The sequence below is a fragment of the Artemia franciscana genome, chromosome 1 (assembly GCF_032884065.1).
Source record: "Artemia franciscana chromosome 1, ASM3288406v1, whole genome shotgun sequence".
Lineage (NCBI taxonomy): Eukaryota > Metazoa > Arthropoda > Branchiopoda > Anostraca > Artemiidae > Artemia > Artemia franciscana.
Window position 1 is genome coordinate 7,943,769 of NC_088863.1, and position 14,836 is coordinate 7,958,604.

At 33.8% G+C, this 14,836-nt stretch overlaps 3 protein-coding genes across 3 annotated transcripts in view; all 3 read right to left on the reverse strand.

Moving 5' to 3' along the window:
• Positions 1-10,241, reverse strand: part of LOC136041565 (uncharacterized) — a 76,304-nt gene extending 66,063 nt beyond the window's left edge. Inside the window, exons 1-3 of the mRNA XM_065726290.1 lie at positions 9,936-10,241; positions 6,165-6,615; positions 1,230-1,342 (exon numbers count right to left, since the gene is read on the reverse strand). Coding sequence (XP_065582362.1) covers positions 1,230-1,342; positions 6,165-6,615; positions 9,936-10,241 — 870 coding nt within the window. The remainder of the gene's footprint in view (positions 1-1,229; positions 1,343-6,164; positions 6,616-9,935) is intronic.
• LOC136025011 (histone-lysine N-methyltransferase, H3 lysine-79 specific-like) overlaps positions 1-14,836 on the reverse strand; it is a 469,133-nt gene that overhangs the window by 285,175 nt on the left and 169,122 nt on the right. The gene's annotated exons all lie outside the window — the stretch shown is intronic.
• The window catches only part of LOC136025019 (trichohyalin-like), a gene marked incomplete at its 5' end in the record, with an annotated part of 228,437 nt that overhangs the window by 144,384 nt on the left and 69,217 nt on the right, over positions 1-14,836 (reverse strand).

Consider the following 14,836-nt stretch of genomic DNA (forward strand, 5'->3'; position numbering starts at 1 on the left):
TTCAGCTCCTACAGAGTTATGGGAGAAATCTAAATCGAAAATGGCCGAGAATATACTCCATCGAAAACGGATAGAGACGTCAGATATGACTTTTGATTTTACATCAGAAATTTATTACTACACTTTAGTTATTATTGAAGATTTGTGCTTATGTATAGCAAACAAACCTCTTCAGGATCTGGAAATGCCTTCACTTAATCGTACCGCTGCTGTTTCGACAAGTGTAGAACTGGATCGTGAACAAAGTCACAACACGAGTGATCTATTGTCGTTTGTACAAAATAATATTTCTAAGTTAACGTCTGAGCAAAAGGACATTTATGATAAGATAATGCATTGTGTCGATAACAACGTTGGAGAAATTTTCTTTTTGGATGCACCAGGTGGTACTGGTAAAACGTTTGTGATAAAACTGATTCTGGCATCAGTTCGATCAAAAAATGATATAGCGTTGGCAATTCCGTCGTCCGGAATAGTCGTTTCTACTACTTTGTCTATTCAATTGAATAGACAAGTAGTTTCATTGAACAATTTGACAAATGTAACATGCTAAACACCTTGATTATAATCTTTACCAACAGAGGATTCATATTATTCATGTCGTATATACATTGAATAGACAGTGTTTTGCTTAACAATTAGTGAGACATTATAAGTTTTATTTTGCTTTAGAATAGTCTCCTCTTAGCTTTTCGAACTGTTTTCAAATCAAAGATACCCAATCAATTTTTACCAAAAATTTTCGGAAGCTTCCTCTAAAGCTATGTGGCAAAATTTACACTTTCAAAATGAAATTTTTAGTACAAATGCCCTTAAGTGTAGCCTATTATAGTTATAACACTTCTTTTAATGTCTCTCTCCTGCTTTTGCCTCTAGATTTAGACCCAGAAATATGAATTTGAACTTTCTGAGCTTATGATCCAGATTTTTTTTAAATGAATACTTCATCTTATTTCCTATCTTTTGGGATAAAATCTTAGATTTTCTATTCGGTTAACTAATTTACTACTAAGTAAAGCTTTAGAACAGTAAGTGGTCTCGCCTCTTGGATAACAGAGCCATCTTTAATATACCCTATTTGACTGAATTATAATATCCATTCAGGTGGCGATGAAATTCGACTTCACCAAAGGCTTGATTTAGGGTCAAGTCTTGCAGCAGAAACATACTTAGCAAATTTGTTCAGTATTGAAATTAAGCTTTAGAGTAAAAAAAAAAAAATGTCTCACCTCTAGGATAATGCAGTCATCTTTAATGTAGCCATTTTCCGGATTAAGGATGATGTCCTTCCGGATATTAAATCCATCCTTGTTGTTTTCTAAGCAGAACCGATGCTGAATTTCTGAATAAAAAGAGAAGTATAACAAGTATTCAAATTCAAATTTTTAGTAATTAATATTTTAGTTAAAATAATCCTCAAATTACTAGATAAATTGAATAATAACTATTTGAATACATTATTAAATACTAATTCAAATTAAATATTTATCTATAATTATTCAATTTTAATAGTCTTTATAACAATTATAATTAGTTAAATATAGAAATTTAAATCGATTACTTAAACACTAAACATTTAAACTATAATTCTAACATTAAATGCTATATTATTAAAAGTGCTTAGTATCGAATTAATATTACCCAAATTCAAAAAGAAACAGTGATCTGATATCTTTATTTTTTCAAGTCATTTACTTATTTTCTATAGCTGATTTAGATACTAATTTGTCATCAATATTTATAAGCTTTTAGTCCTTATAACGACATGATTCCTTAGCTCTTATTAGTGCTTATGGAGATTTTCAGGAACAAAATTAGGAAGCTTTTCTTCTCACCATTGCTTTGATTTCAATAAACTTTGGTATGTCCGGTAACTTATCTGAAAACTTCCACGAACATATAAAAATATACCCAAATCATCCATTAACTAGAGCTAGAAATGAAAGCACCAAAGAATTTCATCTATTTTCAGTCCCTACTGACGTTTTCGGGTTTCCCAGAACCTCCAATACAATTATGTGTCATACTTATTACCAAACCACCTCTAGACAAATTTTGGTTATTTTAAAAAGTATAAATCATCAATCCGAACCAGAATGACTGAGTTTTCGGAAAGTTCCAAGCAAAGGCCTGTCTTATTAAGAAATCAGAGTCCCCATTCATTCTTAATTATCTCTGATTATCTACATTTATTAAAGTAAATTAAGTGAATTAGAGTTAAACAGAGAGGGACTTGCTATATTAATTCACTTTATTAACTATATTACTTACTCTATTGATCATTACAATTGGAAATTGACTAGATTAGACAGATGAGGATCAATTCCTTGATAAGACGAATGTGGTTATTAAAGAAACACACAATATGGGAACTAAACTAAACTAAAATGGAGGGATTACTAGAAGGTTCACACTATTTAAAATAAACAAATTCCCAAAATCATACAGTATCGTGACTAGATAACATGACTATTTGCCAGGAATGGCAAGAGCTCAGGTCAAATACACTTTGACATAGACCTCAAGATCAGTAAAATATGAGCCCCCCATCTCCTATTCCTGATCCACAAACAGAAAAATACAATGAACCCACTTTCTTCTTACAAAAGCAAATAAGAACGCACTATTTTTAATTACACCAGTGAAATGGGAAAAAATTTATCTGGCTTGAATTTCAAAGACACTCCCTTTATTTTCAAGAAAAGATTTTTAGGCTCTAATTTCCACAACCTTATTGTAGCCCCTAACTGACCAACAGCATAGGTAGATAAAAATAAAAGTATAACTATATATAGATATAAGAGAGGTATACATTCATAATTGGAAGATAGAACAGAATTAAATTTTATAACTAGATTGTTATGAAATCATATTGTTTTATCGTAGAAGCTCTACTGTCATAATCATATTGTAGCCTCTCCTTGTGCAAAAATGTAGAATAACAATTATACAGGATTATACAAGAATCTATATGTAAACTTAGATAGAAGCATATAGATACTGTCTAGTGGGACACTACCTCCTCAACATGAGATCGCAACGCCAAATGTAAGTACGGTCTTTAAAAAATATCAATTTTAAAACTTTCCACAAAATAAATTTTTCAAAGAAAAGTAAAGAGCTACATTAAACCAAAAATGAGCACAAATAAAGTCAAATAGTTTTAAAAGCGTAAAACTATCACAAATCACTCTTAATAAAAAAGTAAACCCAAAAGGGTTTACTTAATAAAAACCCAAAGGATAGTAATTAAAATGAAATGAAATATCTAGTCAAACTCAAAACGAGCATAATCAAAGATGGGCAGGACTGACACCCCCAACACTTTCTGATGACCGAAAAACAGCTTACACTTTATTGAAGACAATCCTTATTTCAAGCGGACTGTCCACATTTTCCATATTTTCAAAATAAAAAAAAAAGAAAACACTGTCACACCCAAGATACATCGCCCTTAAAAATTTGAACTTAATACTCTTAGTTGTTCCTGAAATATAAGGCAGTAGTAGTAGTAGCAATACGAGCGCAGTGCTTTTTGAGTAGTTCAACACCCCTCTCAAAACGCACTGAAAGTTTGCCCAGGTTACTTCAAAATCTGCCGCAATGTCTCTAAAGTTCCAACTTAATGGTGTAAGCTGTTATCAAGAGGAGGTGCGATCAACATGTCAAGAGAAGAATATCTAAAGCTCAAGCAGATTATGATCAATTCTGCAAGCATCTTTTGACTCTTCAAGAGATAGGATTGAGAACAAAGATAAGAATCTATAAGTCAACAGTCTATGGCATCGAATCCTGACCCATCAAGGTCTCTGGAGCCCATCGTGGGAGACAATCATTCAGAAGTTGTGTTTAGATGCCAGGTGAGGCGGAAACGCCTGGTCCTGCTAAAAATACAAGTGCATTGATTAAGTTCTAAAGTAATGATAAACGAAAATGAAAAACACAGAAATATGTAGTTCGAAAAATTGCAAAAACGATAATTACAAAGCGTCAACAACAAAATTTAAGAACTAAGAAATATGTGGTTAAAATATAAGCACAGGCAAGACTTACAACAAGTCAAAACCAAAATTAAAAAAAAAAATAAATAGGCGGTTACAAGACATGCAACAATCAAAAATATCAAAAATAAAACGGATCAAAAATAAAACGGAACAACAAAGATATACGCGGCTAGAAGATGAGCGGCAAAGAAAATTACAAGCAACAGTGAAACTCAGAATGTGTCACAATGAAAGTGAAGAACAAAGAATGGTTAGCAGACACGCGAAAGCGAATATCAGAACGTGTCAAACATGAAAAAGAAGAACAAAGAATTTTGCTGTTAGAAGATAAGCGACAGCGAGAATCGGAACAAATAAAATGAATGTGAAGTAAAAACAAATATTACTTTAGAAGAACAACACCAACGCAATCTTCGACGCCAAAGTGCCCCACAAAACTCAGTACAAATATATATATATATATATATATATATATATATATATATATATATATATATATATATATATATATATATATATATATATATATATATATATATAAATAAGTTGTCTGTGGGTTATGTCTGTTACACTTTGTCTGTTACGCCAGATTATATCTTCTATATATATAAAAATAAGTTGTATGTATTTTTGTGTTGAGGGTTTAAATGTAAAAACTGGGAATTGCATAAATATTTCGAAATATTTTGACAATAGATTAATGTAATTTGAAAGGTTTCTACGTTCTAACCAATAATAGTTCAGTAACCAAAAACACTTCATAGTAAACGTAAAATAGTAAAAGTAAAACAGTAAGACAACAATTCCTTCTCCTTATGGATAATCTCATGGTGTCAAGGCTAATACACTGAAACAATTGTGGCTTTGTTCACAAAATTTCGTTTTCACTAATACAGTTTTGGTTGTATCAGTGTACGAAGGAATTGGACCTCAAACATGGAATACCTACTAGTTGGAATACTCTATGTCTATTTTTTGTCCTCTATGACCGTCATTTTGACGAATGTTCTATTTTTGTTGGCTCTAAGGAATATTTCATTGAGAAAGAAAATCGTAAATGACATTATGAAGGCAACCTATACTCTAAGTATATTAATAATATTTGGAGTAATTTTTTTGGATTTACTGTCATAATTTTTGCCAATTTTTTACCATTTGTGGTTTATTAGAGAGAGATAGAGAGAGAGAGAGAGAGAGAGAGAGAGAGAGAGAGAGAGAGAGAGAGAGAGAGAGAGAGAGAGAGAGAGAGAGAAAGCTTTATTTAATCAACAATTTTAGCTCAAATGGCTAATTTGATGTTGAAATACAAAACATGTTATTATGCACTATCATATATTGACGTAAAAAAGGGACAAAAGAGTTCTGGTAGTGGTTTGTCTGAGCACGCTCAGGCACAATTTTTAGCTTCTGTCTCGTACGGCTGACTGTCAAGGCTTTTAGTGGTAAAATACCACGTTGAGCAGGCTTAGACAGCGGCCTTTTGCCAAACTTCTGGATAAGCTCACCCAAACGGAGTTCCAAACTTTGGAGTTCAAGGGTTGCAAGGGCATCGTGTTAGGAAATGTCTCTGTTACTCAGGATGATCCTGGTTGCCCGTTTTTGGACTGACTCCTGTTCCTGTATTAGATAGGTGGTTCTCAATACTGACTTACCCCAGACGGGACAGGCGTATTCAAGTATGGGGCGAACGTAGCACAGGTATGCCCGCAGAAGATTGTGGGCGTTGCACCCGATGGGACGTATTTTTGAAAGGGTTTGCACAGATGCGCTTGCTTTACGGGTTACGCTATTAATATGGGTAGTAAAGGTGCAATCATGTGAGAAAATGACACCTAGTATTTTCACCTCACTCACAAGAGGGAAAGGAGCTCCAGGGGGGGGGGACGAAGTCTCTCCTTAGAGGGTTCAGTCTAAGTATTTTTGACTTAACAGAGTCAATAGTCATTTTCAAATCAGAGCACTGTGAACTTAGTAGATCGAAAGTGATTTCGGAGAACTGTTTGGTTGGAACATTGCCATGAAGAAGATAGGGGAGTAAGAGTGACAAATCGTCGACAAATTTGTATTTGTCGGTATGTTCTACAATCAGGTAGTTGATGATGGCAAGAAACGTTATTCCTACCAGTTTCGTCCCTTGCGGGGCGCCACAGATTATTTTACTCCACTCTGAGTCACAGTCCTCTTTGTGTAAAGCAAATACTTTTTGCTGCCATTCAGACCGAAAATCGAGCACAATGGCTAGCGTTTGGCGTTTAGTACCCATTTGTTTTAGGTTTTGGCAGGCCACTAGGTGTGATAGGAGATCAAAAGCTTTGCGAAAGTCGATGAATGCTAGGTCAACAAAACGGCGTTGTTTTTCAAGCCATTTCAGGGTTTGATCGTACATTCTGACTAGGTATATAGACATCCCACATTTTAGGAGTCCACCATATTGGTATTTGTCGATAGTCTGTCTTACTTTCCCTATTAGCCGCCGCAAGATGAATGATTCTGTCACTTTTGCTGGGCATGATGTTAGGAAGATTGGTCTTAAATCATCACTTGACTTGGGTGGGTTCACTTTGGGAATTTCACGGATATGGGCCTTTTTTCCACGATCTAGGGAAGGTCCCTGATGCAAAGCACTGGCTTATGAGAACCGAGACTGGTAGGGCTAGGAACAAAGCAAATTCACGAATAAGCTTTGCAGGAATTTTGCCTGGGAAGGGAGAGACATTTGTATTTACTTTCCTGATTTCACTATACAGCTCTAACTCACTGAGCGCTATTGTGCCTCTTTGGGCAATCATCAAGAAGCGAGGCTTTCTCCTGGGGTGTAATGGCTGAAAAAGTGGTACAGATGGAGGTGAGAATTGCATTAACGTCACCAGACCCCAGTATTTGTTCATTATCGTCAGATATTTTGCTACTGATTTTCGAAACATTACATCTCATCGTTTTGACCGAGCGATGTTACTTTGCTGGCTCAATGTTGAACAGGGGGTCAACTTTTTCACGACCATACTTGCGTTTTGCATTTCTGGTCATGTTAACTATTAGGTTTCTTTTGGTCGCTCCTTGATTTCCCTTGCCGCTTGAGTAAAGGCGGCTGCGTTCACGAAACAGGGCCTTAATAGTGGGCTTAATCCATGGCTTGTCGAATTCACTTTTAACCATAGTCTTTGTTGGAATATCTCGAGGTACTTGGAGTACAATTTTTCATTTAAAGCATACGCCCTTTGCTCAAGAGAAAATCATTTACATTAACTTATTTTCCATCTCATTATCTCTTTGTCTCTTTACTCGTTATGCTCTCTTGAAATTTACGAAAAGGATTCAACGTTGGTCAGATAAAAATTAATATTAGCTACCATATCTATTAACTTTTTGCTCTTGCCACTTTACTTATTCTCTTTGAAATACTACAAGAATTATAAGATTTTTAAGATTTGCGCAAGTATTTTAAACGAAAAGCTTGCTGTTGAAGAAAATATAGACCCATTGATATTGTTCTACACTCCTCAGTTAATTCTACTTTTTTTTCTGTTTTTCTGGCCAGAATTGAAGTACGATTAAAAAATCAAGTAGATATTTATATTGGGTTTAGGCAACAAAATATTGTCACAGCAAAGGTTCAATTTTTAAATGGACTTTGTCTGATATTCCTCAACGCATTAAGTACTGCAGAGCGTCATCTCGTATGTAGAAAAATTGAGAAGAAAAACCAGACGAAGTATCTAGCCTTCGCGGGTTATATTCCCCAATACTTTGGTTATTTCTTACCGCCTCTTACATGGATAATTTTTAGTAAGAAAATTCGTATTTATTATAAAAACTATTTAAAACCCTTTTTGGAAATGGAAATAGAGTTTAAACGTTTTAACTCTAAGATACTACTTTTTGCAGATAGTGATAAATGCAAAGTTCTTTTTAAGCACAAAGTTCTTAAAAGAACTTTGTATTATTAAAATGCAAAGTTCTGTTAAAGCAAAATTGGTCATAACATGCTTCACAGACAGACTATATGAACGATCTAGTGAAAGATATAATATGCCCAAGTTCAATTACAATTGACGCATGCCTTGGTAGAACAGTAAAGAAAGGCGTCCATTTTCCTTACCGAAGAGAATGAAAATTTGATGAGATAGAACATTGAAGTTTTAGCCAGATTTTAAAAGGACTGGAAACTACCAGAGCCACTGATCGTGCAATGTTAATCTGTACATATAGAAAAATTCAAACGACCTAAGAATGTAATTTATTGGAATTTTGGGTTTGGTTACAGATAGAAGTTGGATGAAAAAAAGACAACATAAACGTAACAAAACAAGAAAAACAGGATTATTTTTTACCAGTAGAAAAAAACAAGAGTAAAAAGCAAAAATAAGTAAATCGGCAATGACCTTGCCAAGTTATCCTCAGTGCTCAAACACATGTTTTGTTTTTTTTTATTTTTTTTAAAGTGAAACCTTGCAAAACAGAAGACACGCTAAAACAAACTAAAAAGCAAATCAAAACAAAGGAAAGACTATTCTTTCATTTGTTATATCTTCCTTTTTTTGTGATGACTTTCTTCACCACAAAAATTTCTTTTTTTTCAAAAGGTATACTAATTTTAAATTCTGTGTTTGAGCACTTAAGACGGCTTGGCAGAATATCTTGCTGAAACGTTTCTTTTTTCCTTTCGTTTTCTTTCATAGTTTTTTAATAGTTTAACGGTTGTTTTTTTTTCCCTATCAAACTTCACGTATTACAAACTCTATGTTAAAACTTATTCAGGCTTAAGTTTATTTATATGCAAACTAGTTTTTTGTGAAAATGGAATTCTTTTTTTTTGGTGCTTGAGAAATAATTTTATTTATTTTAAAACAGAAGGGTTAGGTTTCAAGGCAAAAAGGGGCAAGTCAAAACTAAAAACCATATAAACAATAATATCGTGACCTTATGGAAACATTGGCTTTTTATATCCCATCCGACAAAAAAAATCAAAACGATATAACATCAAAATAAACCTGTTTATTGGATTTTTATTAGCTGGGTTTCCTGCACAACGCTCGATACCACAGATTGTTGTTTTCCTTATAGCAGCAGTTCCCAACTGATTTTGGGCCTTATCCCACCTAGTTATTTTTAAGATACTGATCCCCCCGTCATCAAATATAATTTTTTTTTAATGTACTCTTGGCCTTCATCTACAGACTGTGTCCTATCCATCTTATCCTTTCTCTCATGATAGTCCTATTAAGAAGCATTGGACAAAATTTTTTGTACAGCCTACTGTTTAAAATATGGTCAGTCAGTCGAATACCCAATACAATCCGTAGACAAATTTTCTGAAAAAATATCTAGCCAATCCTTCTCCTTTTTTTGGAGTGCTCACACCTCAAAACCATACTTGACCACTGTCATGACTCTATTTCCAAATATAGAGGGCAATGTAGACCATCTTCAGATCTCTTAACATATAGAGGAGGAAAAAGCAGCATGGTTTTTACCAGCATCAATTTAATCAATTGATAGCATATATTTTATTCAATATAATAGCTAGATGTAGCATGAGCATGTCATGACACGAAAAAGACTTAAAACAAATAAACAGCAGCACACACAAAAAATTAAGGCTGTAAGTGCTGCATCAAGGTCAATAAATTAAAATGAATCTTAAAAAATTAATATGAGTCAAGAATCTATTTTCACGATTAATATAGTGACCGTTTATAAATAATAGTTCAGAATAATTAAGTATGTAAATGGTTGGTATATTCAAAAACACTCACAAGCAAATACCTGAAATAAATAGCATCAAACATTAAATATTTATCAAGGTAATATTATTGCAATACCGAATAAAATAGGGACAGATGATTTGCAATATCTCTCGGTACTAGAGGCGAGGTAAGTCATTATTAACTGTAGACAATTATTTTTTATTTGTTGGAGTCTAGTGGCTACTCCTTCCGTAGTGTGGCTCTCAAGGTCGATTAGTAGACCACGATGAGCTGGGGAATTAAAGAAATTTAGTTCAAATCGATATGTCAACTCATGTCTACGACTATCAAGTGAATTCAATTTGAGTTGTTTTAGTGCATCATCATATGTTGAGTAGTTATGTCCAAGTATAATTTTTATCTTTTTTTGTATTGTCTTAAGTCTATCTGATTGATCTTTCGTCAAACCGTGATACCAAGCTGGGTACACATACTCAAGAGAAGGTCTAACATAGCTGCAGCATACAGATTTCAAAACCTCAGTTGGCATACCAAATCTCTTCAGGTTGGAAAACAATTGTAAAAGGGAGGTGGTTTTCTTAGTCAGATAGCCAACGTAAGAGTTCCATCTTAAATCTTCGTCCAAAAATGCTCCAATTATTTTAATAGTTTTCTATATCGGCAGTAGGGAAATAGAAGAGTGGCTGTCAACATTTAGGAAGGGAAAAGTCATTTAAGAGCTCTTAGTTTCGCTGACCGTCAGTTTTACCTTTCCTAATTCAGCTTTTGGGTCATTAAAAATTCTCACCAAGTCGGACTATCCGGTAGTCGAAGGGCTTAGTGGCAGTGATAAGATAGTCAAATCATCAGCAAACGTAAAACGCTCTCGATCCCTTGCTAAAATACGAATAAAACAATTAGAAATGAAAGTGGGCCTAATTTAGTCTCTTGTGGCGAACCACAAAACAATCTGAAAATCCAGATGGATCATGGTATGGGAGTTGGATACACTGAGATCTTTTAAAAAGAAAATTAGCAAGCATACGAACAGCAAATTGATGGGCACCCATAACCTTAGCCTCCTCCACTACTACATTATGGTTAAGACTATCAGAAGCCTTCACTATAACAGCAAATAATGCATTAACACAAGCCCTATTTTTTTTAAGGAGGATATCTAACAGAGCAACCACAAAATGAACAGTACTATATCCGGGTCTAAATCCAAATGGTTGGGAATCTATGTTATCTTTTATGTCCTCAAATAAACAATCTAAAATAAACCTTTCAAACACTTTTGAAAGAACCGGTGTTTTTAAAATCAGCCTTTTATCAGTAATATCCTTAGGGCCCTTACATTTGGGGACTGGGGTAATACACGCCTGTTTAAAAATACAAGGGAAGCCACCATCACTAAAACAATGGTTAAAAATCGCTGTTAAAGGAGTAGATAAAAGATTAGTACACTCAACAATCAATTTAATTGGCATCTCACTTGGGTAACTAGATTTACGAGGATCAAGTGCCTTTAACTTCTCAACAACTAAACTAATCTCTAGGATAGGAATATTTGAAACTGAGTCATTAGAGACTAATAGTTTTAGTCACAGATGGATTTTGAAAATTGATGCAAAAAATTCATTAATATCATTTGGTTGCAGGGGTTTACAATTATTATTTTGCCTTCAACTTTGGTCACTTTTTTGCCGATAATATTTTTGATTAACAGTATTTTTTTAACTGTATGATGGAACTTCCTTGGATTGATATATTCTGCTTATGACTTTCGAACCATATGGCTTACGTAATTATCTTTATTTTATACAGAATTGTTCTTCTTAACCTTTTGAAATCTTCCTCGGGTCCAGTAAAATGCAAATCATTTCTCAATTGTATCAGATCCCGAATATCTTGAGTAATCCATGGTTTTCCATTATATTTCACATATTCTGTTGTTGTTTTTTCTGGGGGGGGAAATTTCTGAGTGTTTTTCGAGTAGTTCCCTACATAATAAAAGTGCCATTTTGTAACCATAAGACAATGAGAGAACATCATGCCAGTCACGACTGTATTGTATTGTCACTCGAGTATTTTTCGAGTGAAATATATTCTGAAATATATATTCCAATTTTTTAGGTACTTAAAAAGTTAACTAGAACTTTTAGTTTCTTACGAACGTTTTTATTAGTAAAAGACATACGTAACTTACGAATTAGCTTACGTAACAAACTTCTATATTTGTATGTTTTTATTACGTATATGAGAGGGTTTGCCCACTCGTCAATACCTCCCTCTTTACGCTAAAGCTTAAATTTTGTCCCCTGAATCACAAAGGCCGTAGAATAAATAGTTGAAATTACTAAAAATACTTTAGCGTAAAGAGTGAGGTATTAGTAGGAGGTGAACCCCTTATATACGTAATATTTTCTGTTCGTTTTAATTTTTAATGCTACTCCTTAGTTTCAGTTGAAAAATTTTTTAGAGTTGTTTTGTGTTTAGAGTTTTGGTTACTATTGAGCCAGGTCTCTTCTTACTACAGTTCGTTACCACTAACTGTTTGATTGAATCTATTAGTCCAAGTCTCCGCAGTTAATAAATCACTAAATCCTGAGAGAAGTTATAATAAGAAGCGAAAATGTCAATAGCAAGTAAATAAACTAATCTGATCATAAATGTCTCTGGGAAAATCACACTGGTTGAACCTTACTTTATTGAAGCGTAAATTTTTTGGAAATGAAAGAATAGTAAAAGTCTAGGACATAAATCAAACAGTCTGGAACGTAGAAAATCAAATAAAAAACAATCATATCATGGGAAAGCGGTTGGTCAAAATATATGGCAGTACTTTAAAACTTTTTGAAAAATTCTTTATAAGTCTTTCAATTTTCTGTTGTTTTAATTAAACGTTTTTACACTGGGCTAGGGAAATTCTACACATATTAGCCTGTTTACTTCAATTTAAAACCTTGAAACTTTGTAATGAAACTTTCCTCCTTAAAGAAGAAACATGATTTGAAATAAACTAAACTTAACGTAGATATTTCACGTGGCTTCTTTTTCTCAGCCAGAAAATTCTGCTTCATCTCTGAACAGTAGGTTCTCACGTGTAGACACAAGAAAACCCGTTGTTTTGGCCTCAATGAGCATCACCCAAATACTTTCAAAGCGCAATGTATTTTTTATCAGTCTAGCCTAGGCTTCATACTTTCTGCGTAAAACTGACAAATGTTAGACTCTTTTTTTTGTAATAAACTGGAATTATACACTACTACATTATGGTCAATACTATCAAAAGCCTTTATTATATCATCAAATAATGCATCAGCATAAGCCCCATTTTTTCTTAAGATGGTATCAAACAAAGCAACCAAATAATGAACAGTACTTCAACTGGGTCTAAATCCAAATTGTTGGGAATCTATATTATCTTTTATGTCCTCAAATAAACAATCTAAAATAAACCTTTCAAATACTTTTGAAAGAGCCAGTGTTTTTAAAATCAGCCTCATATCAGTAATATCCTTAGGGCCCTTGCATTAGGGGATTGGGGTAACATACGCCTATTTAAAAATACAAGAGAAACCACCATCACTAAAATAGTGGTTAAAAATCGCTGTTAAAAGAGTAGATAAAAGATTAGCACACTCAACAATCAATTTGATTGGTATCTCACTTGGGTAACTAGATTTACGAGTATCAAGTGCCTGTAACTTCTCAACAACTGAACTAATCTCTAGGATAGGGATATCTGAAACTGATTCATTAGGGGGTAATAGTTTTAGTCACGGATGGATTTAAAAAATTGATGCAAAAAATTCATTAATATCATTAGGTTGCAGGAGTTTGCCATCATTATCTATAACTTCAACTTTGGTCACTTTATTACCGATAATATTTTTTGATTAACTGTATTTTTTTAAGTGTATGATGGAACTTCCTTGGATTGGATTGACATATTTTTTCTTATTATTTTTGAACCATATTGCTTACGTGAACATCTTTATTTTATACAGAACTGTTTTTATTAACAGGTCCACTTAAATACAAATCATTTCTCAATTGTATCAGATCCCAAATATCTTGAGTGATCCATGGTTTTTCATTTGGTTTTAAATGTTTTTTTTTTGGGGGGGGGGGAATTTCTGAGTATTTTTCGAGTAGTTCCCTACATAATAAACGTGCCATTTTGTAACCATAACACAATGAGAGAATATCATTCCAGTCACGACTTTTGAGCCATTTTTTGTAGATATTTACTGGCTTAGGTGTGTAGGGCCTGTACACCGCACTATTTTTTGTCTATTTGGGATAAAATGATTAGATACCTAAGCAACACACTAGGGTAGTGTAATATTCTTTACAGTTGCTAAAGATGAGATCTAACATACGGTTACCTCTTGTTGGCACATTAACAATCTGCTTAAGTGACAGTGAATTACTTATCCATTTGGGATCCAAGTCATTAAAGTTGCCAGTCATTATGATACCAGCGTTAGGATACAAGGATCATACATTGTCAGTTCAATTCAGTGAGTAATTTACAAGGTCTTTATGACAAGTGCCATGGGGTGCATAGTAAACAACACATATCACCAGTGATGCCCCTTCCTTAGGTAGCGTCTTAGTTCTGCATCACAACCATAAGACTTCAAAATCATGATTATTTGGTGTATTGTTGAAGTTTCGAACTCTATTTTTCATAGATGATCGAAAAATAATAGTACCACCACCATGTGTTACAAAAGTAAAACAGTTAAAATTAGGGATGAAATCTCTATTTTGAATGAAACAAATTTTCATTCACAATATTTTATTCGTCATGGAAAGGCAGTGTGGTCTTCGAAGTTATCTACCATGTGTTACTGTAATATCATCTGGTGTCATTCTTGGTTTAAAACAGGTATTATATCCATCAAGTACAACATACTCTTCAGTCGGAGACCACAATTTACAGATTCAAGCTATATCAATACGTTAATTTTTTAACCATAGTTCGACCTCTTCCATTTTGTTCATAAGTGACCGGATTTTCGACACGAGTATTTTCGGATTTGAATTGGGATGAAGTAAGGGCTTTACACTGCGGTCTCGACTTTGCTTGCCACCACACTGACTAGGTTGCAAGTTGTAAAACTCGGGAAACAT